Source organism: Taudactylus pleione, unplaced genomic scaffold, assembly GCF_031769625.1.
Source record: "Taudactylus pleione unplaced genomic scaffold, aTauple2 ptg000114l, whole genome shotgun sequence".
In the NCBI taxonomy this organism is placed as follows: Eukaryota; Metazoa; Chordata; class Amphibia; order Anura; family Myobatrachidae; genus Taudactylus; species Taudactylus pleione.
In genome coordinates this window covers 28,121,969-28,147,714 of record NW_028284516.1, presented here as the reverse complement: position 1 = coordinate 28,147,714, position 25,746 = coordinate 28,121,969, and the positions used below count along the sequence as shown (strand labels likewise).

Sequence of the window (25,746 nt, the reverse complement as noted above, 5' to 3'; positions counted from 1 at the left end):
ACTGTTGAACTGCCCACTACATATAGTTTGGTTGCACAAGCCTCTAGCATTCATGAGAAACTCCTATGAGCTATAGTGTTCCTGTTTTTATATTACCTAATGTCTGTATACAAATGACACTCATATACAGGCATGATATGCTTTGATATGCCCATGCTATATATGCTATATTCTATTTATAAATAATAAAAATGGTTTATATAGTAGGTCCACCAAACTGATAATACAGCTGTCACTTCAGCCTCTAGGAATAAGCAACCAAGTCGAGGTCAGAAATTATTCTTATTATCGTTTATTTATATGGCGCCACAAGGCCAGGGTTCTGCAGCGCCTATACAGATGTAGAAAAGAATATTATTGTTGTTATTAATGTTTGCTTGACTGACGTGACCATACTGTATCTTCAGAGTCACAATAGTACCATAGCCGAGTTTTGATAAATGAGAAAATTTAAGAAATGAGCAGTTCCTATAATTATTATTTTTATTCATTTATTTCATTTTTTCTGGTACTTTGCAGTGAATTTGTGGAGTGGTTACTGGAAATCGGAGAAATTCACAAGCCAGAGGAAGGTGTTAATCTTGGCCAAGCTTTACTGGAGAATGGAATAATTCATCATGGTAACTAAACATTGGCTGTCCTGTCTAACGACTTACACATTGAGCCTGCGCCAAATTGGTACAACTCCTTGTACTTAAAAGTTCATACTATTCAATATTAATAAAATCAGTAGCAGTAATAAAATCAGGTCTTTCAAATACCGGTAGTGCCTTTCCTTTGCATCTAATTTCCACATTTGTTTGTAAAGAAATATTTAAGTTAAGTATGTATGTAAACAATGTTATGGTTTTAAAAATAATTTAGTAGATTATTAACAAACAAATATAAATAAATAAAAAGTAAATAAATAAATACATAGGTACATTCTAATACACAGTAAAGTATTTATTTTGTTTTAAATCCTACTGGTAGCTACTGTCAAGAACTATAGTATATAACTTACAAATATATAACATGAAATGTGCAGCTGATACAAATTGGCCACAAAATATTCCCACCAACCCCACAGACATATTTTTAATGTTTTGCCGCAAACCAAAATGATGCATCTGTGAGCAGACAATGATGTTTTTATGTATATGTCTAGATAAGACTGTTGTTACTTTCTGGTGTAATATAGTCACTTGTTTAGAACACTTTTTTTTTCCTATTTGGGTGATGTCTTAATGAACACTGTACACAATCATACTGCATGTAATTGCTTGTGTCTAGAGCTTGATGTACTCTGCTGAAGTGAGGCTAATATCTGTTTTGTTTCATGCCAGAAATTATAATTGATACTGTTTTTATTGCGTATGATGATTTTGAAAAGTTACTGTCTACTTCTGCCTCCCAATACATGACACTCACACAACATTCGCACATGACAGATTATAAAGTATGTGATTATTAATCTGTCCTCAAACACTGATACTTTGTTTTGTAAAAAAGTTTGTAGAAAAGTGTTGTAAAATACATTGATGTACCATAGCATTTGCTAGAAAATTGGATGAAATATTAGAAATCAGTATTGCTGCACACTTTGCTCAATAATGTCAAATAGTAACATGTAGGCTCGTATTCAATTTGGAGCGAAAAGTCAGTTGCTGGCCTTTTCGCCATCATCGCTGGTTTTGGGTGCGAAAAAGTAACGCACTCGTCTCGGCTTATCCCAGTATTCAATTTCAAATCGCTGAAAACAGGACCCGGCAAAACTGAAATCGGCGAAAAGTTCTGTCAGTTTTGGGGAAATCAGCCTGACACCCCCCAAAAGACGCTCTGACATGGGGGATCACTCTGGATACCCCCAATAGCCCAGCTGAAGGTTTTTGGGGAAAATTAACTAGTCCCATCAAATTTGGGGTACATGAAATTAGATACTAGCATATTTTGACGTTGCTAATGTGAAGTTTTAAAAACATGAAAAATCCACCTGCCGCAAACACCTGCAATCAAAAAAACACCTGGGGCATACTTGTTGACCCCCCTGAGTCTATTTCGCTAGTTTTTAAGTTTGTCCCCCAACTTTAGTTTTTTTTTGCCCCAAAACAAAAGTACTTTTTTGGGGGTATCCTAAGGTACTTTTTAAAAAAAATTATTGACACAGATTACCTTTAGGGAACTGTCCAAGGGGTGCCAGGTGGTTTTGGGAAGTCTGTACCCCAAACCCCATTTCTGCACTTTTTCTCACCACCTACAGTATTCATAGGCAAAATTTTCCCCCAAGTCTGATGCATTAACTTTTCGCACCGGCGAAAAGTTGGACTAATTGAATACGGGGATAAATAAAAACATTGAAAATGACGTCATCAGCAAAAAAGTATCGCGGAAACTGACTTTTTGCTTCTAATTGAATATGGCCCTTAGTATTTTACCATTGGACCCCCCTTGGAACCTATAACAATTCACATTCATATCTCTCTACGACCATCCATGTTATGTGTAGACACCAATAGATTTTATAATATACCAATCTGCAATGAAGGGGTTCAGTATATTATGTCAACAAGTCGACATTTACAATTTTAGCATAACCGACATGCTCACAATGATGAAATTGACCATGTCGACATATAGTTAACATTTCAAACAACACAACCTGTTCATTGTCAATAGAGCACAGCCACACAATCAACCCCTAAAGCCTAGATCATATGCAGACAGGTCACAAATAATTCTTGTCTTGGGGGCCTATGCCCTACAACCTAATGCCTGATATTGTAAAAGCATGAGCGGGCAGGGTGGGTACAAAGTTCCCGGGCCTCGCTGGGGGCCACCCTCAGCTCACATTGGCAGCACATAGTTTTTTTGTGTGTAACCAGATGGGATGTGTCTACCCCTCTAACATCATGACCTACCTGAGCAGTCAGCGGCCCAGTGTACAAGAGGACTTGACTCTGCTGGGCCAAGTCACCACTGCTTTGTTATAGTTAGGCAGTGCTCTCTTTCTATGGCAGTCAGGGCTCCTGCCCTGTATTTCATCATGAGGCTTTTCACATTGGCACATTACAGTTACAGTACCTGGAAAGCCGTCATGACCCAATAGATGGTACGAAAGTTTTAATAAAAATTAGTGACTTTCATTTAAGCCAGGGGTCTTCAAACTTGGCCCTCCAGCTGCTGTGGAACTACACATCCCAGCATGCACTGCCACCTTTTTGATATAACAGCATGCTAAAACTATGTGCAGTGCATGCTGGGATGTGTAGTTCCACAGCATCTGGAGGGCCAAGTTTGAAGACCCCTGATTTAAGCCATATATATGGTGCACTATGTTCCATGTAGAGTGTACTGGGAGCAGTCATATCATTTCATTCTATTGTTTATTACATGTACTGTATACTGTAATCAAATGTGATGTGCATATGGCAAGAAAGGTGGAATCTCCCCTACTTCACATACTTTATCCTCTTTGTGAGGGAGTCTTATCTGTCCCTGAATTAGTTCCCATTCTACTATATATTTAATTCTGGAATCCCCCCTCTCTGTTCCTGCATTTGCTCCTGTAACAAAGAATTCCCAAATTTCCCTCTCAGGCTAATGTTATACCACAGAATTACATTAGAGCAGCGTTTGGTGATATATCACTAAGCTTATTCTTTTTACAAAGGAAAAAAAGAGAGAACTATTCGGAAAATCTGTGTTGTCACTCACTATCCATCACAGGATACCAATCCGCAAAATGCTGATTTGTAATTGTTTTACAGATTTATTGCTTTGGATTTTCAGAACAAAATGATTAACTGAACTCATAAAGAAACAGTAATTTCACAAGAGTGAGAGTGTAGGCAAAACAGACCAGTTTTATTATTAACAAGTGTCTGCAGCTGTTTTGTTCTGAAAATAGAATTCCTGAAACAAATCAAAATGAACCATCTGTTTCTCTCCGAATATATAGTTGGTACTGTGATACACAATGGTAATATTATTTTGAATTCCCTTAGAGTGAAAAGCATTTTTCAGTTCACTTGTAACAGTCCAGCTATCTGTAAGGTACCTAAAGCTGCAGGATGGTACATTTCTTCCTAAAAGTGCGAGAGGAAATGTGAGCAAAGTCCGTTGTTTTGGACGCCCGCCCTAACCACTTCTATAGACGGGTTTAACCGCTTTGCTCAGCTGAACCCGGTGCTTTTAGGTGCATTAAATACTAATGGGTGCCAGAACGGAGAAGACAATTGAATTGCTCTGTTGAATGCCTATTCTTATAGACGCCCAGCAGGGGGCGTGCAAAACAATTGAATTGCCCCCTAACAGTCCTATTTATTTTCATACCCGAGGTACTTGGAAATCTTCCTAAGCAATGATTCAACATTGTTGCTTTCAAAAATTACTCTTCATTGAAATATTGTTCAGTTTTTTTTAATCAAAATGTATATTTTCTTCTGCAATCCTTTATTTACATTCAGAATGTAATTTTGCAAGGATATTACTTTGAGTTACAGTAGCAAATACTGAAATACATGCTGGTAGCTGCTCAATCACTTCAGTAATATCACTCAGGTGCATGTAAGGGAGGGGTTAGTCTATACAAGAAACAACAAAAGTAATCCCCCAACACACTGAATGAAATCAGCAAAAATAATTTAAAAAACTACATAGTGGTTTCTGACCAAGTGATAGGGACCTCCGGTATCAGAGACGCCGTGACGCGGCCCGGAGGCTTAGCCATATCTTTGCAAATATATGCAACTGAGATCTCTGAATTATCTACCACCATGTAGTTTTTCAAATCTTATTGCTGATTTCATTCAGTGTGCTGGGGGATTACTTTTTGTTTTTTCTAGTAGCAAATACTGATTCAGTATTTGGGCATATTCATAAACTAGAGCAACACTTATATTGTGTGTATGTTATAATTAGAGTTAGTGCATAAAAAAAAGTAACATCGTCATTTTCTTGGTCTCTCATTAGTAGTGGTAAGGCAACCAGAGGTTGTGTTCCATACCCCAAGAAAAGAGGGAAAGCCAGATACTTAAGTGACATAGTCCTTACAGGTTACAGGTGAAGCAGGTTATTGCTGCTGATGTGCAGCGTAGTTAAGAATTATTTAGATAGCCCAAGATTTGATGTGCAAGATCTGATTAGTTTAGGTGTGAAAAGCTTGGAGTCTAGACCTGATGTGTCTCCATAGCATGTGTATCATTAGCATGTGTACACATTGATACACATAGAATGTGTATCAATGGGGATGTAGTCAACTTACCTCCGATCGGGATGCCGGTGGTTGAAATCCTTAAGCCGGAATCCCGACCCGTGGGCATCCGTGGAGATGCCGACGGCAGAATCCTTAGCTGTTAGCCGCGGGAAAGGGGGGAGTTAGGGTTAGGCACCACTGGAGAGGTTAGGATTAGGCACTAAGGGGGAGGGATAGGTTTAGGCACTAACTGGGAGGGTTAGGGTGTGGAGTAGGGAGGGTTAGGGTTAGGATGCAGAAAGGAAGGGTTAGGGGATGAAAGGGGGGGGTTAGGATACTTACCTAGGCCCTGTCGGGATTCTGTGCATTGGGATGCCGATGTCGGTCTTTTGACAGTCGGCATCCCGACTGCCGGTCTACCATACCCAACCCTATCATGCAACTGAAGCCACAAAGGCCACATGCACCAAGTCTGATTTATTTTTTTCTACTACTGTAGAAATAAAATTTACGTTGAGCCTGGACCATGCTTCAACCATAGTTTATTAACTTATTTCCTGTGTAGAGACAATAAATATTTGCTCTATAAAAGTATCACACCTTCTATAAGTATCTGCATGATTAAGTGGACTCACTGTGCCACTGATAGTTGGCACTGGTTTGGGGCACAATGTTTAATGAACCTCCTTGTTTTCAGCGGAAAATCCCATATAGGGACCTGTATTCTGCTGCAGGAGGTCCATAAGTTGTGGCTCCCTAAGGAGACTTATCAGGATGCTCCTGATTTACAAGCATGCCAATCACTAAATCACAGGCAAACTAATATACATTATGTGAAGGGTTAAGGCAGGCAGGAGCAAATCAAAGTCAACAATACAGTAGGTACAGGTCAAGGCAGGCAAATTTAAAGTCAAGTTAGAAACAGCAAGAAAAGTTTATACATTTTGCACAGTAAGGTAACCTATGGCACAGGGTAGTGTGTGATTGAGCTGCTTAAATAGCCAAGAAAATTCTAGTCACTTTCTTGATTGGTCAAGTGGGAGGCACAAGTGTAAACACTGAGTAATTAGAATTAAAAAAGGAATCAGAGCAAGTACACAGCAGAGAGTTGGAGAACTAGAGCGTGATCTGCGACATCATTGCCTATGATAGAAAGACCACAGTTCAAACCCAAGGAGAGTGAAATAACAATAAGATGGAGAAAAACTATATGTGATTGCATATAACAGAAACTGAAGCCAGTATGTGACGGTCTGTTTTCTATTGGTAGTGTCACCATGCAAATATGTCACTCACTGTAAAGGTTGGATATGCTCCACCTCTGAATGCAGTCACTCTGTGCCACATAGCTTAGTTTTAAAGTATTTCTAAAGCTGCATACACATACAACGATTTTGTTAACAATGATTTTCTGAATGATTTTATGAGCGATATTCCCTTAATGAAATCGTTTGAGTTGGTTAGTCTGACTGAACTACAAACTACAAACGTGAACGGGCATGAACGATAATCGTTCATCCTTTTAACTCAGAAAGTGAACGATTTTTTCACGATTGAACGATAAACTATATCATTAACGATAATCGTTAAAAAATCGTTGTGTGTGTACGCACCTTTATAGTAAATTAGTAAATCATTTTGTAAAGAAATTACCTAAACAGTCATTTGATATTAGGTCTGTACTTTCGTTACTAGATATCCAAACCCTAGAGGGGGTATGATTACATTTTGTTTATACTGAATTTCTTCTATTTCTTTTAGTTACAGATAAGCACCAGTTTAAATCTGAGCAGATGTTATATAGGTTTCGGTATGATGATGGCACCTACTATCCAAGAAATGAAATGCAGGATGTGATATCAAAGGTAATTACTGGAAAGTAGCAATACATGTAAGAAATGCTCGCACCCCATCTCTCTGTGAGTTTACTCTTTCTAAAGATATAAAGGATTTAATTGCATCATGGACAGCCAGATTGGAATAGTGGTTAGCATTACTGCCTTCCTGACCAAGGCACTGTGTGTGTGTGTGTGGAGTTTTTATGTTCTCCTCATGAGTAAAATAAAATAAATAATTAACCCTAGTGTGTACTTTATGTGTGTCCATGTGAATAGACAATAGTTGGCCAGTCCAGGACTGTTCTGTCCATACATGTCCCGGCATTGCCTAGTCAACCAGTGTCACGATACAGTTGTAGATTCCATACAAAAATACAAAATATAAACTTAAAAAAGTTAGATACAGAAAAGAAAATATATTTTTATACACTTTACAATGAAAAAGTACTTTATTTTAATATAAAACTAAATTTTTTTCTGGTTTATGGTATATATTTATGCCATCCTGAGATAGCATAGGAGTACAGTTCCTGCTCTGCATCTGTTTATGGTAAATATTTGATAACAGGCTTTGGTTGGTGACTCTATTGCAGACAGAGTCACTAAGATTGGTGGTGGGGCGGTAAACACATTTCCCGCAATGGGATAACCACACCTTCCAGGAGAACACTGTCATTTTGCTGCAGTGCACACTATGGGAAATGCTCCATGATGGGGCTTATCCGTGTCATCAGTTGGCAGCCACGCCCCCATTATCCAGGCCAGCCTAATGTCTTGACAGTCCTGATTGCAAGAGAGCCCCAGGAATATCCACCACCACCTGCAGGGTTTGATAAATAAGGAGAATACTTAAACCTGTTGAAAAGAGCCATTTTGGATGGTTTTAGTGATCTTCTACCATTGATAAATAGGCACCATTGCATAATGAAATCTTCTGGATTGAATAAAGGGGATCATCCTGGTTTATATCATCTACTGATGTGCGGTCAGGTGAGTCAGGTGAGGCAGAGCCTTTCCTGTCATACTTAGGTATACTCCACAGTTTTTACTATGAGAATTTTTTAAAGACCGTATTATAAATATCTTCTTTGTATAACTCTAATCATTTTTCTAGACAAAACTCTTGAGTAAAAAGTGTATGGCAGGTGAGGCTCTGCCTCCCCTGTCTACCTTTTCTGCACTTCCAGATCAAAACACACCAAATTTCCAGCACTATATACTGCTGCACCTTTGTATAATGCCCACATGCCCTCGGGTTCATATATGTATCTGTAAATCTGGCTCCGATACTAGCCAGTGCCTCCCCAGCCATTTACCTCACCGCACGTCACTGATGAAATAATGATAACATTTGTATCATCTATATATCATCTCCCTATTTCCAATAATATCTTAGATATGAATTCACCATGGACACAGAAAAAAGGATTTGCCCCCCAGCACACTGTAGCAAAATCAAAAATACTTAAATCCTACATGATAATAGAGATTCAGAGGTATTAGTTACATACATTTGCAAATATATGAATAAGTGGCAGGCCAATCGTCAAGGCTCCTCTATACTGGCATCCCTAACATTAAGGGGTTCACGTCCGAGAAGCAAGGCACCCCAAAAAATTCCAGCCAAGGACCATCCCCAGGGCATCGCATGAAAAGGGGAAAAAAGGTGATAGTGAAGTGTAAAGGATAGATGTGTAAGATAAATCAATAAGTGTTAATGAAATGTGAAAGAATTAAAATGACATAAATAACATACAAACAATTAGATTGATATTCTATGTGAATTAAGTGGTGATGCCATGAGAAAGGTCCAGCCAGAACAACCCCGGGGGCCCCACTCCCAAACGCTCACCCCAAAATAATTATTGCTACATAATAGTAGCACCAACTCTGGGTCATATAATTACAATTAATGTACTGCATGATAACAGCACATGTATGAGCTGAGAGCTAACTTACTTTGGAGGTACCCCAAAAAACCTCCACATGGCACTATAAGGATCAGCACATCCTCCTAATGCGGACTCCCTTCATAGCTCTCCAAACTGCAAACAAAAAATATGGTAGTTATTCAAATCAGCTAATGACATACCACAGGTGCTTGTAAAGGGCGGGGTTTACACTGAACACAGAAAAAAAGGATTTGCCCTCCAGCACACTGTAGCAAAATTAGAAATACTTAAATCCTACATGATAATAGAGATTCAGAGGTATTAGTTACATACATTTGCAAATATATGAATAAGCGCCAGGCCAATCGTCAAGGCTCCTCTATACTGGCGTCCCTATCATTAAGGGGTTCATGTCCGAGAAGCAAGGCACCCAAAAAAATTCCAGCCAAGGACCATCCCCAGGGCATCACACGAAAAGGGGAAAAAAGGTGATAGTGAAGTGTAAAGGATAGATGTGTAAAGATAAATCAATAAGTGTTAATGAAATGTGAAAGAATCACTTCTCTAATTGTTTGTATATTATTTATGTAATTTTAGTTCTTTCACATTTCATTAACACTTATTGATTTATCTTTACACATCTATCCTTTACACTTCACTATCACCTTTTTTCCCCTTTCCGTGTGATGCCCTGAGGATGGTCCTTGGCTGGAATTTTTTGGGGTGTCTTGCTTCTAGGATGTGAACCCCTTAATTATTCATATATTTGCATATATATATTCGCTTATTCATATATTTGCAAATGTTTTAACTAATACCTCTGAATCTCTATTATCATGTAGGATTTAAGTATTTTTGATTTTCCTACAGTGTGCTGGGGGCAAATCCTTTTTTTCTGTGTTCAGTATAAACCCTGCCCTTTAGCAGCATCTGTGGTATGTCATTAGCTGATTTGAGCAACTACCATATTTTTTGTTATGAATTCACCATGATAAGGCGATAAGGCTGGAGGACAGATTGTTTGGGCAGAAAAGTTTAAATGCTGCTGAAATTGTCTTTAGTGTCCTAAATTGATAATCCAATATAGTTTTTGTTATTTTAAATGTAATGTTGCATTAATTAACGTTATCTATCCATTACAGGGTGTTAGGCTATACTGCCGCATTCACAGCCTGTTTACACCAGTTATTAGGTATGTATTTTGCAAAACATCATGAAATGATACTGCTCTGGAGAAGACCTGGAAGCAGAGTGATTCAGAGATATCTGCTGTTCCTCCAACTTAAATCAGGGGGATCCTTAATATTTGCGGGTTACCCCCACAAAAATACTAAAAAACAAAAACAAAACAAAAAAACGAGTGTTTTCGGAGGCTATTCCGCAAATATTAATTGATGATTTTGCACCTGAGCCACAACTCCGTAGAGCTTTAAACACCAAAATCGGAACAATCAGAGGCAGATGCAGAGACACACACAGAGGATGTGACAGCGCTGGACCAGAGTCAGGGGTAGGTAGAGGAGCCCAGGATTCGGTGCTGGAACCTTGCTCGCCCTTGGTGTATTCCACCTGGTTGTCAGCAGAGATAAATATTTGGAGAGAATGTCTTCCCAGTAAGTCATCAGTGCTCACTAACATGTTCACACTTGGAGGGAAAATTTAGAAGGGGCAGGACAGCGCAGCCACTCACAGGTAGTCACACCCAAGTAGTGCAGCCTATGTATCTGTAAATGGGTGCATGCTGCCTCTCCAAGGATAACAGGTAGCATGCAGCCCAGCCTACAAACATGATGGCTCAAATCATTTGATTTGGCACTGGACCAGAAGTGACACCCCTGAAAGTGCACTGTGCGTTGCCGGATCAATTACAGGGCAACATACTGACAATTTTATTAGTAGAGGCCTCCATAAATTAGTTGCCCTGGGACCAGTGGCATCACTAGGGGAGTGTGGGTGGTGTGGACCGCACACCACCCACTGGGGGGGGCGCACTAAAATGCTGGCTCCTCCTCAGTGACCAGGAGTCGGGCACTGCTCCCGTTCACTGAGGAGGAGCCAGGAGTGCAGCCTGGCATCTCCGGGAGTGCTGGGCACACACCCAGAGTGATGAAACAGGGACGTGCTGTGAGGCCACATCCCTTTCTGGTGAGACCACACCCACTTTTCAGGTGTGCACAGGGGATCAGTTAGGTGCACAAGGTGTCACAAACCCCAGTGACACCACTGCCTGGGGTCCCCACAAACCTTAATCCAGCTCTGGCACTGTGATGTACTAGGGAACAACTTACATTTCTATCATTTAGCTGAAAAATCCAGTTGTTCAACCAAGAACAGCTTCATGTTTTTGCACTTGTCAGCCAAGAGTTATTTATTAATATTATTATTTTTCTCTATAAAGTTCAACAGTCATTCTAGTCTGTATATTAACAGAATCATATTACAAATGACATACAATAACATGGACATGGGGTGTGGTATGAAAAATTTACTGTGAAAAGGTCGACATTCAGAAGGTCAACTGGTTCTGAATGTTGACAGTCGATAGGTCGACATGGTCAATAGGACGACAATCATTAGACATGTATTTAGGCTGACAGTGTTAAATTGTCGACACATTCAAAAAGGTCGACATCTAACCTGTAAACACTAAAATGTCTACAGGTTAACATCTAATCTAGTGCTTGTTATCACAGAGTTCGCACTTTTTTCATGTGTATATTTAATTATAGAGTCACTTTGAATAAAAGCCAAAATTCAAATGTGCTAAACAGCTAAATGTTAGCAAAGGCAGTCATAACGTAATAAAGCTTAAACCGAAGTATATGATGTTTAGAATATGAGTACAGTATGTAAGAAAAGTGCTATTAGGGGATAATGACTCTTACACCTACTGACAAAGAATAAGATGTCTGTTGTGCTTTACACAAAGGCAGTAAGGATGGATCTATGCTGAATACAATGTTGCAGACATTATGTAAAATAAGTATAATGCCTCCCCAGTTAAGTGAACCTTTTTGTAAATGCACAGTAATAGTTCTGTAATCTGTGACCCAGAATTTCCCTGAGCGCACATGTAAATAAAACAATTTGCTTATTTCAGCAGTTCTTTCCTCTGATTTGCTAAACTTCTGACAAGCGATTTGTGACTGCCCTTGCAGCACAGATGAAACAGCTAATAAACTGTTTTAACTGTTTCTGTTGTTCTTAAACATATTTTTATTTGGTGAATTAGTGGTATATTTACTAAAGTGCAGGTTTTTAGAAGTGGAGATGTTGCCCATAGCAACCAGATTATACTTATCTTTTTTTCTAGCAGTTTCTAGTAGATAACAGCTAGAATCAGATTGGTTGCTATGGCCAACAACTCCGTTTCTAAAAACCTGCACTTTATTAAATAATATATACTTCTTAATGTGGGTACACACCTAAGCGATATATCTGCAGATCGAGTGTTCTGCAGATATATCTTTAGATGCTAGTCGGTCAAACACACTGAATGGCCATCATTTACCCACAGGGCCGGATCAAGGTCTGTGGGGGCCCCTGGGCAACAAACGTGTGGGGGCCCCTATATTTATATATATATATATATATGTATATATATATATATATAAATAAAACACATGCACATATTTATATATATATATATAAAAACACACACTGTTGTATACATATATACATTGTGACACAGTTAGGTTAGGGGGTCCCTCTCCTGGGTAGAGGACTCCTTCCTTACACACACACACAGTAGCAGGGAAGCAGCACACCAGTCTGCATGCAAGTACAAGCTGGTCGGCGCCAGTCTTTATTGTACAATGACAGAAATATAAAGAAAACATAAATATAAATCCTAGCCCTGTCGGGGCACTAACTTCACAGGTAGTTCCCTCACTACCAGAACCTGGCAGGGCCTAATGCCCTCGCCAGCAACAAAGCACAGCACAGTACTCACAAATAGGTTTTTCAAGTGTCTCTGAGCAAACTCCCTGCCTGCTCTCCCAGGTGAGACAATCAGCCCTCAACACACTAGGCTTATATTGGCCACTCTCAGGTGGAAAACTAACAAGCCTGTTACCAGGCTGCGAGAACCAAAACCTGGAGTGGCCGTGGGTAGAGCCCTCCCTCTCCTCTCACCCACAACCCCCAGGTCCCAAACCGGCTTTTCAAAAAGCTGAGACTCAAGCCTGCTACACTGCAGACTTTCTCCTGGGGGTTTAAAACACATAAGACAGGAATCTGGGACAAATGTACCTGCCACAGACCACTTTACCAATGATCCTATCACATATCCCCCCCCTTTGTTTTGACCTGTGGGGCGGAACAACTGAAGCCCCCAAACAATGAACGCGTGACAACGCGTCAGCATTGGCCAGCTGGCTTCCTGGCCTGTGTTCCACCGGAAATGTAAAAGTTTGTAACGCCCACTTTATGGCCAACGCCTCCTTCTCCACTGTGGCACCGGGTAGGCATCGAATTTTGAAACACTGTTCAACTTTCGGAAGTCATTGCAGAAACGCACACTCCCGTCGGGCTTTGGAATCAACACAATGGGACGACCATTCACTATGTGATACTTCAATAACCCCTAACTCTAGCATATTTTTAATTTCTTTCGACACCGATGCTCTTGGTGCTTCAGGTAACCTATAGGGCTTTAGATTAACTTTAACCCCTGGGTCAGTGATGATGTCATGTTTAATGACCGAGGTTTTCCCAGGTACGTCAGAGAACAGCACCCTATTTCTAATCAGAAACTCCTTGACCTCTTGTTGTTGAATTGCCGACAGGGTTTTTGCCACTGTCACTTCGGAAACTAAGGGCCCTGGACTTACTGGAGGGTCTCGGACAGCCGACAGTACCGTTCTATCTTTCCAGGGCTTTAACAGATTTATATGGTATATCTGTTCCGGCTTTCTTTTCCCCGGCTGGTAAACTTTGTAATTGACCTGCCCCACTCTTTCTAAGATTTCAAAGGGCCCTTGCCATTTAGCCAAAAGTTTATTTTCCACAGTGGGAACCAATACTAACACTCTGTCCCCAGGAGCAAAGCTGCGTAACCGAGCATTGCAGTTGTATACCCTCTGCTGTGCCTGTTGAGCCTGTTCCAGGTGCTCTCTCACTATCGGCACTACCGCAATAATTCTCTCCTGCATTTGAGAAACATACTCAATCACCGTTTTGTAAGGACTAGACTGCCCCTCCCATGTCTCTTTGGCAATGTCTAGTAACCCCCTTGGGTGTCTCCCATACAACAAGTCGAAGGGTGAAAATCCGGTGGAGGACTGGGGAACTTCTCTTATGGCCAACAATAAATACGGCAATAAGTAGTCCCAATCCCTACCATCCTTGTCGACCACTTTCCTAAGCATGTGTTTTAACGTCTTGTTAAACCTCTCGACCAGCCCATCAGTTTGGGGGTGATAAACTGAAGTTCTTAACTGTTCGATTTTGAACAGGCGGCATAACTCTTTCATGACTTTGGACATAAACGGTGTACCCTGGTCAGTTAGTATCTCCTTAGGTATACCCAGCCTGCTAAAGACATGAACTAGCTCTCTGGCAATGGTCTTGGTTGACGTATTGCGCAACGGGATCGCTTCCGGGTACCTGGTAGCGTAATCCATTATGACCAGAATATACTGGTGTCCCCTGGCAGACTTCATTAAGGGTCCAACCAAATCCATCGCTATTCTTTCAAACGGCACCTCTATGATAGGCAATGGAACTAGTGGACCCTTAAAATGTGGCCTGGGAGCATGATACTGACACTCAGGGCAGGATGCGCAAAAGTCAGATACCTCTTTATGAAGCCCGGGCCAGAAAAACCTCTGCATTATTCGCTCAGTGGTTTTCTCTACCCCTAGATGGCCTGCCGTTATATGACCATGGGCCAGATCCAACACTGTTCTTCTGTAGGCTTTGGGAACTATTAGTTGTTCCACAACATCTTCCCCCTTCTTGGTCACCTGATATAACAAATCCTGCCACATTGCCATGTGGGGATAGGACAAAGGACTATCAGGGTCTACGGGTTTACCATCAACTACTTTTACATTCTCCCTGGCTTTTACCAAAGTAGGGTCATTCAACTGCTCCACGGCAAAGACCTCTCTTCTGACCTCTAAATCAGGCAGACGATCACCTGGCCCAATAACACTTCCCACCTCAATGGGAGGCACATCAGTTGGCGGGCCACCATCACGCTCCGCATTCTCTAGTTCGCCAATCATAGTAGAAAAAGGGAATAACTCTGACTCAGAAGAAACTCCCTCCTCCACTACATCGACAACCTTCTCAAATGGATCGGGGTTGTTCACCTCTGGAACAAAACGGCTTTCCCACAACTTCCAGAAGTGAGCAAAGTCTCTCCCCAATATTGCATCGTACATCAGACCACGTACCAAACCTACAGAAACTATAGCAGAACCACATGGTGTCTCGATGTTCACCTCGGCCGTAACATAATATCGAGTATCCCCTTGTATGCAGGTCACACCAATAGTTTTCCCCTCACGCCGCAAGGGGTTCACCAGCTCAGCTTTTATAAGTGTCACCAAGCTACCAGAGTCTAACAGGTTGCCATCTACAGTGAGTACACACATGTGCTTATCAGTCCCAGCCTGCCGGTCAGCCATACAGGCTATCTGTGCAAAGAAAGACCCCCTGCGGTAGACATGAGCAGTATCACATTGCATAGGTTCAGTTGTAAGTGCACAATTAGCGGCAATATGGCCGAAGCCACCACATCGGAAACACTGAGTCATATTTATGTCTAGTCGTTTATGGGGCAAGAACCTTCCCGGCCTGGCAGGCCTGTCTCCAGGTTCTACACCCTCAGTCTTAGGTACATTCCACCGCCCAGCACCCTTCTCCCCTGGAACAGTCTTACCAGTGTCTGTGGGAGTTCGCCAGTGCGCCATCGGGGCTCGGTGGGGCATAGTCATCAGCTCCTCAGCCGCCACGTACCTCTCCACCAGCTCGACCAACTGGTCCGCGGACTTAGGGTCTGCATGGCTCACCCACTTGCGCAGAGTCACAAGTAATGATCGCAGGTACCGGTCCATCACGACCCTTTCCACGATCTGTGGTCCCGTCAGCATCTCGGGCTGTATCCATTTTGAGGACAGATGGACGAGGTCATGCATCTGTGAACGTGGAGGCTTGTCCTTATGGAACTCCCAGCGGTGGACCCGTTGGGCACGAACAAAGGTGGTGACTCCCAAGCGAGTTAGGATCTCCTGTTTTCGTTTTTTATAGTCCTTGGCATCAGCCAGGCATAAGTCGAAATATGCTTTTTGTGGCTCCCCAGACAAAAAAGGTGCCACCAGACTTGCCCACTGCTCCTTGGGCCAACTCTCCCTCTCGGCCATTCTTTCAAATGCGGCGAGATAGGCCTCCACATCATCGCCCGAAGTCATCTTTTGGAGGAAGTGACTGGCTCGTACGGAGTGAGTGGTGGTGGGAGGACCAGTATTAACATCTCTGGGCCGGGCGACCAGGTGCTGTACCACCTCTCTTATGGCCTGGCTGTTTTCCGCTAAGGCTTGGCGGGTTTCCTCAATGGCGACCTGTTGAAGTCTGTTAGTCTCCTGCTGAAGTTTGTTTGTCTCCTGCTGAGCTGCTGTAGCTTGAAGCAAGGCCTTAATAATGTCCTCCATTTTGTCCTGGGGTGTAGGTTGGAAGCTGAACCTTGCTTCTATGTGCATTGGCTGACGCCTCCTCTATGGGACTCCAAGGACACAGTGTTATTTTCACACTCACAAATTGGGTGTCTGTCCCTTTAATTTTTAAACGGAAAGTTTTCCTCTCGCTGCAACTTCAGTGTGTGTGGGTGCCTGCATTCTCCACCATATTGTGACACAGTTAGGTTAGGGGGTCCCTCTCCTGGGTAGAGGACTCCTTCCTTACACACACACACAGCAGCAGGGAAGCAGCACACCAGTCTGGATGCAAGTACAAGCTGGTTGGCGCCAGTCTTTATTGTACAATGACAGAAATATAAAGAAAACATAAATATAAATCCTAGCCCTGTCGGGGCACTAACTTCACAGGTAGTTCCCTCACTACCAGAACCTGGCAGGGCCTAATGTCCTCGCCAGCAACAAAGCACAGCACAGTACTCACAAATAGGTTTTTCAAGTGTCTCTTAGCAAACTCCCTGCCTGCTCTCCCAGGTGAGACAATCAGCCCTCAACACACTAGGCTTATATTGGCCACTCTCAGGTGGAAAACTAACAAGCCTGTTACCAGGCTGCGAGAACCAAAACCTGGAGTGGCCGTGGGTGGAGCCCTCCCTCTCCTCTCACCCACAACCCCCAGGTCCCAAACCGGCTTTTCAAAAAGCCGAGACTCAAGCCTGCTACACTGCAGACTTTCTCCTGGGGGTTTAAAACACATAAGACAGGAATCTGGGACAAATGTACCTGCCACAGACCACTTTACCAATGATCCTATCACAACATATATATATATATATATATATATATATAGACACTCATACAGTCAGGTACATAAATATTGGGACATTGACAGAATTTTCATATTTTGGCCAAGATGTGCTTTAACTGCAGACTTTCAGATTTAATTTGAGGGTAATTACATCCAAATCAGGTGAACGGTGTAGGAATTACAACGGTTTCTATATGTGCCTCCCACTTTTTACGGGGCCAAAAGTAATGGGACTATCAACTCAAAAGCTATTTCATGGACAGGTGTGGGCTATTCCCTTGTTATTTCATTATCTATTAAGCAGGTAAAAGGTCTGAAGTTGATTCTAGGTGTGACATTTGCATTTGGAATCAGTTGCTGTCGACTCACAATATGAGATCCAAAGAGCTGTCACTATCAGAGAAGCAAGCCATTATTATACCCCTTTTCCACCTAAATTCCGGGCCTGACCCGAAGTTGGAACAAAGTTCATATCCGGATCAGACCCGGAATTTTGCCGGCGCCGACTCGGGATATTCCCGAGTCAGCGCCGCTCACACCGCAGTTGGGTCTGCATAGACCCAGCTTTTGCGGAGTGAAAGTGGTCGCTTGGAGATAACGTCATCTCCAAGCGCCACTGAAGCCGGACCAATCGGCCGGCTAGCAGTGCACTCCAGGTCATCGTGACCCGGAGTGTGCTGTTCTCACAGCAGGGTTTCACGGGCTAAGCCCATGTTAAACCCTGCTAGTTACCTGGGTTGGATTGCCGGGTCACTCGACCCGGCGATCCAACTCTCTCCCCTTTTACACCAGGGAGCTGCCCGGTTTAACCCTTCAAAAACCCGGGTTTTAGCTCCGGTGTAAAAGGGGTATTAGGCTGAAAAATCAAAACAAACATCAGAGAGATAGCAAAAACATTAGGTGTGGCCAAATCAACTGTTTGGAACATTCTTAAAAAGAAAGAACGCACCAGAGAGCTCAGCAACACCAAAATGGAAATTTTGGAATAAAACTATTTTCCTCATATAAAACTTTTGTTTGGTGAATATCGGAGTGGAACCAGTAGCGGGACTGTGTTTAGAAATATCCGTGGTGAATCATTTATACGGAAGTAGGAATTGGATATATACCCTTTTGAATTGAGATTTTTCTCTTTTTGGAAAAGAAGCTTCCTTATAAGTTTCCTTATATATGTTTTTATCCCTCTAAACACAGAAGCCTCTATATAAAATCTTTTTTGGGAGCCTTAATTTTTTTCTGTAGAAATGGAAGAAGTGTAATACCCCTTTTACACCAGAGCAAAAACCTGGGTTTTGCTGGGTCTACCCGGGTCGCAGCTCAGTGTAAAAGGGTCTCTGAAAAATAACCTGGGTCAAGTGACCCTGCAATCCAACCCAGGTAGCTACCAGGGTTGGACCCAGGATGGACCCAGGTAATGGTGCAGTGTAAACGGTGCAACCCAGGTTATCTGACCTGGATAATACCTAAAATGAGAGGATTGGTGGTTGTGGAGCATTCACCTCCCACTTTTTATGACCTCACAGGTTTAGCAGGGCAGACCTGAGTTCAGTGTGAACAGGGCTGACCTGGGAGTAACCCAGATCAAAGGTGCAGTGTAAATTGGTCTGACCTGGGTCTGACCAGGGTTGGAACCATGTCCAAAAACCCAGGTCGGACCTGGGTTTTTGGTGAAAAAGAGGTATTAGATAGATTTTTGAAGGAGACTGCATTTTGTGTGGACTAAGTTTTTCTAATTAATAAGAAGCTGAACCAAACATCAACAGCGCTCCATTGTTGCACATTTATATTGTCTGTATACACTGTCCGACGGCCAGCAGATATATCGGCCGATCAATTGATCGGCCAATATATCGGCCAGTGTGTACCCAGCATTAGAGTTTCCACAAATTGTCCATAATTTATAGTCGTAAAATAAATTTGTGGGACTATCAACTCAAAAGCATGTATCACGTTATCCAATTGCCAGAGTTTTCGCATGTGCGTAAACTCCATTAGCAGAAACCAGTGAAAAGTTTCCACCATTGTGATAAAATGTGCAAAATCCCTAGTTTTAGCTAAAAATGTGGGGACTTGGGTCAGAAACTTTGGACACTTTCCCTAATGACTAATTAGGCAAAAAAAAAAATAGCTTAAATTCCCCTGATAATGATGTCATTTTTGAGGTGAAAATGTAAAAGTGTTGGAAAATAGGTTTCAAGTACTTGGCCGGTATTTTGGGGGCTGTATGGATGGGACAGGTGGTATTAGGATTGCAGGTGGTTACAGCAGGTGTATTTTTAATATTTTTTAAAACTGCACTTTTAGACACTAAAATATACTAGTACCCATTTTATGTACCCCAAATTTTACTACAGCAATTATTTTCTCCAAAAGAAATTGCTTTCTATAATTTTTTCACACTTATGCAAATATGCATATAATAGCCATTTGACTCAATTTAAGAACCTAAACTTCTTTTATTAGGGCTATTAATACACTTCTATATTGATTTTCAGTGCCAGTTTGGCTTTTTATGGCGTACAGCTGATTTCCCCAAAATGTGTTGTACTTTTTGCTAGTTTTGCCATGCGCAATTATCGTACATATGCGTTTTCGAGTGTTTTGCAATTGGATAGGACGGAAGGCGGGAGCGCGCATTGAAGAAGTACGCAAAAAAAATCACATCATAACTGGCAAATGCAGCTATAACTTCGCCATTCGAACGCTTTCGACCAAACGTGACTTTTCGCACCTAATTGAATGCGGCCCTAAGACTGTAAAAAAATCATAGGGAAGCACCTGAGCTCTATGCAAATTAGATTGCCTAAGTTACATTTCTAATTTAAACCTTAAGTTGTGCTTAAGGATTACTTAAGGTGTTGACACTTAACAAGCTCTACACATTTGCAGAATTGAGTATTTAACTACTGTAGTTCTCTGGTGCTAAACAAGGAACATTGCTTTTTTTTCTAACACAATGAACTTTTACATAGAGCAGTAAAATTAATTTACTACAGTTTCTTGGAAATTCTGTGTTATTTTTATATACACATAAATAACATAAATAAATATGTGCGTGTGTGTGTGTGTATATATATATATATATATATATATATATATTATCCTTTACAAACAGTATAGCACAGAGGTTTCTAAAGTCCGCCATTACAGTCCAGGTTTTAGGGATATCAATGCTTGAGTCCAGATGGTTAAACAAAATTGACTGAGGTACTAATTAAGTCACCTGTGCTCATGCATGGATATCCTTTAAACTTGGACTGTAATGAGATTGTGAACCTTTGGTATAGCAGAACCCAACACTATCAAATACAAATATGCTTTATTTGAAGATTAGCAATGTAGATTTATGTTTATAACACATTTAGGTGTTTTCTATTCTAATTGTTGTTTTATACAGTAGTTTATACAGTAGTTTGCTTTTTTCCTTTTCAGAGATAAAGACTACCATCTTAGGACATATAAATCGGTGGTTATGGCCAACAGGCTAATCGACTGGCTTATAGCTCAGGTGAGAAAAGTATATCTAATACTAAAGGTGCATACACACACAATGATTTTTTTAACGATTATCGTTAAACGATATTGTTTAACGATAATCGTTTGAAAAAATCGTTCACTTTCTGAGTCAAACGATGAACGATTATTGTTCATGCGTGTTCACGTTTGTAGTTTGTAGTTCAGTCAGACTTGTCAACTCAACAATTTTCATTAAGTTAATATGCAAAAATCGTTTGTAGTTCATAAAAATCGTTCATTACATTTAAATGAACATAGTAAATGAACAACTTTAGTAAACGATTTTAGTTCATTTTTTCAAGGTAGAAAATCGTTTACTAAAATCGTTCATTAACTCAATCGTTGTGTGTGTATGCAGCTTATGAGGTCAGTACACGTTCGGACCCCAGTAATTAACATTCGATGCAAAAATCAGCTGTCTCCCCGAAGTGTTTCACTGCTCCTCTTGGATTCGGTAGATTTAGACGCCTGTCATGTAACCCTCGCCAGGATTAAGTAGTCTGGAAGCCGGCGATTGGCATTGTGTCAGCCGGCTTCCCGTACGTATACGGTTTTAAGGATATCCCTGCTGGTGATACTAATTAAGTCACCTGTGTTCAAGCATGGATAGCCTTAAAATCTGGACTGTAATGGTGAAGATTTTCTATTGATGCTTCTTGGGCTATGGAAATATTTTCTTATCAATGATAACATTGCCGGGGCAGCTGAACAATGCACGCTAGGCCAGTATATATAGCCTCTGTACTTGCAAAGCTCTGCATTGCTGAATCACACATGAGCACTACACTGCAAGCCTGTGCTTGTGCTTTTAGTTGCAGATACCATTGGTAAATAATAGAAAAATACATTATTTGAATATAAATTTCAAACTAAATAATGCTTTATTTTATTTTCCTGGATGCTGATGATATCAGAGGACAGTAGCGGTATTTCTACCACCATTCATAAAATTTGTGCTTTTATAGATATACATTTCGTTTGAAAACAATATTAATGCTGTTCCTTTTAAATATTCTATTTAGGGGGATATTTATCAAATCTTGGAGAGAGATAAAGTACCAACCAATCAGCTTCTGTCATTTTGCAGGCTGTGCTAGAAAAATGACAGTTAGGAGCTGATTGGTTGCTATGAGCAACTTCTCCACTTTATCTTTCTCCAAGATTTGATAAATCTCCCCCTAAGTAGATAAAAAAGTTTTTTGTAAAAGCTGTTGTTTGTTGAGTAAAAAATATTTTGTTGTGTGTAAAACATTACAGGGCGACTGCCGGACGAGAGAGGAGGCAATTATTCTTGGAGTAGCACTTTGTGACAATGGATTCATGCACCATGGTATGAAGTGGGATTTATTATTATTATTCTATGCAGTTCTAAAATATATTATTTTCATTTGACATGTTTTAAAAGATTTTTAAATGAGGAAGTATCACCTCCTTTATTTTTTGGACTTCAATGGCCCAAAAATGCTTTGGCTGTCCTTCTTTTCTCCTAAACGTTCCCAAGTATAGACTTATATGAAGAAATGACTCAAGATTCATAAAAGGATATTAGCATGTAGTAGGTTAATTCATTTTAACAGATTATTCTTGGTCTGATATTATGCAGTGTTGGAGAAAAGCGAGTTCAAGGACGAACCTCTGTTGTTTCGATTCTTCTCTGATGAAGAAATGGAAGGCTCCAATATGAAACACAGACTCATGAAACATGACCTAAAGATTGTAGAGAATGTCATTGCTAAATCTCTGCTGGTACGTACTGTAAGTCATACTTACTAACAAGCAGATATATCTCTAGGCTTCCCTTTCATACTGCCAGGCTGAGCTTGCTTCTTAAATACCCAAAGACACGACTGATGTTACTAGCAAATACTTTTATATTGTGGGTAGTTATGGTGATGATCAAATTGTGACCATGTATAGAATAATATTTAGCTTCATGCACAATCTGTGTAGTTATATCAAGCTCCATGCACAGTGTGTATAGTTACATATGTATCCTCCTTCAGTGTGTGATGTGGTCTAGTAGCATAATCAAGGTGATGTGGGGGGTGCGGACCGTACCAGGTGACACCATCCGAGGTGGTGATACCAAAATAGCAGAGCTGCTCTCCTATTTTGAGGTCACCCCCTCAGATGGTGTCATGAGCATCAGTGATAGATGTTACGCACATGCGCGCATCATCCACACTGTGCCAGGAGTCGGGAGAGGCTGGGGGCTGTCCTGCAGCACCTAGAGCACTGGGCCTCCCAGAGTGACAAGAACAGGGGTGTTACATGCCCACAAAAATGTCATACACCAGGGGACGTTGCATCGCGGACATGAGGCCATAGTAGCGCACTGGTGCAAGGTGCTTATGTAGTACAACACCTTTGTTGTCCCAGGCTAGCTCTCCAGTGTGTGGGAAATACCTGAGAAGGGGTCCCTGCCCATGCAGGCTTTAAATGACAATTTTACTTCTATACAAAGGAGTATCTGCCAGGCTTGTCCTCTTAGTCTCCTCCTCTTCTCAGGTCTAAATCAGACAGGTGGCTCTTGTGGCCCCTCCCAATTTCCCATAACTTTTGCTTGTGGGTGCAGGGTGCACTTTTTACAGCTGACCACCCCCGTCACCACCCACAAACGGCACTTCCTGTCAATCATTTTCGGAGGGGTCTGCGCTCACACTGCGTGTAATCTGCTTACCATAACCCTATCGTACTGGCTAGTTCGCGCATGCGCAGTGCGATACATACGCATGCGTAGTGCATAAACATCATCCAAATGCGTGCGTACTTTCTTTTGTGTTCCTTGCTGAATCAGGCCCATTGTCCCTGATAGGAAAAAATCAAACACAATGACCCTCACAGGATAAAAATTAAAACAAATAGGCTTCACATGAAAAAAACCAAACACATAGGTCCCGCTAGAAAAAAAAAAATACATTGACACTGATAAGAGAAAAAAATAAAACACAATGGTGACCAGAGAAAAAAATACCTCACACTGTGCTCCCTTTCCCTTATCCCACCAACACTTTACTACCCATCCCACACTGTGCTCCCCTTCTCTTATCCCACACACTGTGCTCTCCTTCCCTTATCCCACCAACACTGTGCTACCCATCCCACACTGTGCTCCCCTTCCCTTATCCCACACACTGGGTCTGATTCATGCGCACGACGGAGGCGGCTCTGTCGTGCGCATGCACGAGACCCGAATAACGAAGGCCAAGCCATCGTTATGGGTCTCGCACCAAAGGGGGCGTGCTGTCGATGGTGTTTGACAGCACGCCCCCTTTGGTGGGCGTGCCAGGGGTGTGGCTGCCCAGACGGAGGCGTTCCCATGGGAACGCCTACCATCTGGGGCCGGCCCCACTGACATCACTGGTGATGTCAGTGGTAGTGCTTGTGGCTCTGATAGAGCCAAAAGCACTCCAGGGCTTGCGGCAGACGAGACCCTACCACAAGGGTCTCGTCGCAAGCCCGATGGTCGCGATTGTCTTGACCATCACGACCATCATTTTGGCCGCTCGTTATAGCTGTGGGTGGTCACCCACAGCTATGCGAGCGGCCAGGAGGGACGGCACTGATTCAGAACGAGCGCTCTGTCAGAGCGTCCGGCTCTGAATCAGGGCCTCTGTGCTTTCCCTTATCCCACCAACACTGTGCCATCCATCCTGCACTGTGCTCCCTTTCCCTTATCCCACCAACACTGTGCTATCCATCCCACACTGTGCTCCCCTTCCCTTATCCCACACACTGTGCGTTCCCTTATCCCACCAACACTGTGCTATCCATCCTACACTGTGCTCCCCTTCCCTTATCCCACCAACACTGTGCTATCCATCCTACACTGTGCTCCCCTTTCCTTATCCCACCAACACTGTGCTATCCATCCTACACTGTGCTCCCCTTCCCTTATCCCACCAACACTGTGCTATCTATCCTACACTGTGCTCCCCTTCCCTTATCCCACCAACACTGTGCTGTCCATCCTACACTGTGCTCCCTTTCCCATAGACCCACCATCACTGTGCTATCCATCCTACACTGTGCTCCACTTCCCTTATCCCACACACTGTGCTCCCCTTCCAACATAGTACTTTTTCCTCCCCCATCCCACATAGTGCTTCCCCCAGCCCACATAGTGCTTTCACTTCCATCCCACATAGTGCTTTCCCTCTCAACCCACATAGTGCTTTCCCCTCCACCACATAGTGCTTTCCCCTGCCCCATCCCACACAGTGCTCCCCCATCCCACATAGTCCTTTTCCCTCCCCCACATCCCACATAGTGCTTTCCCCTGCCCCCCATCCCACACAGTGCTCCCCCATCCCACATAGTCATTTTCCCTCCCCCACATCCCACATAGTGCTTTTGCCTCCCCCACATCCCACATAGTGCTTTCCTCTGCCCCTCATTCCACAAAGTGCTTTCCCTTTTCCCACCCCACATAGTGCTTTCCTCTGCCCTACATCCCACATAGTGCTTTCCTCTGCCCTACATCCCACATAGTCCTTTCCTCTGCCCTACATCCCACATAGTGCTTTCCTCTGCCCTACATCCTACATAGTGCTTTCCTCTGCCCCTCATTCCACAAAGTGCTTTCCCTTTTCCCACCCCACATAGTGCTTTCCTCTGCCCTACATCCCACATAATGCTTTCCTCTGCCCTACACCCCACATAGTGCTTTCCTCTGCCCTACATCCCACATAGTGCTTTCCTTTGCCCTACATCCCACATAGTGCTTTCCCTTTTCCCACCCCACATAGTGCTTTCCTCTGCCCTACATCCCACATAGTGCTTTCCCTTTTCCCACCCCACATAGTGCTTTCCTCTGCCCCACATCCCACATAGTGCTGTCCCCTACCCCATCCCACATAATTCTTTCCCCATCTCACAT

General features: G+C 42.3%; 1 protein-coding gene across 1 annotated transcript in view; it reads left to right on the top strand.

Annotated features, from left to right (window-relative positions):
- PREX2 (phosphatidylinositol-3,4,5-trisphosphate dependent Rac exchange factor 2) overlaps positions 1-25,746 on the top strand; it is a 435,974-nt gene that overhangs the window by 162,777 nt on the left and 247,451 nt on the right. The window contains exons 11-16 of the mRNA XM_088471582.1: positions 520-620; positions 6,935-7,038; positions 10,046-10,095; positions 20,784-20,859; positions 22,125-22,197; positions 22,471-22,613. Coding sequence (XP_088327708.1) covers positions 520-620; positions 6,935-7,038; positions 10,046-10,095; positions 20,784-20,859; positions 22,125-22,197; positions 22,471-22,613 — 547 coding nt within the window. The remainder of the gene's footprint in view (positions 1-519; positions 621-6,934; positions 7,039-10,045; positions 10,096-20,783; positions 20,860-22,124; positions 22,198-22,470; positions 22,614-25,746) is intronic.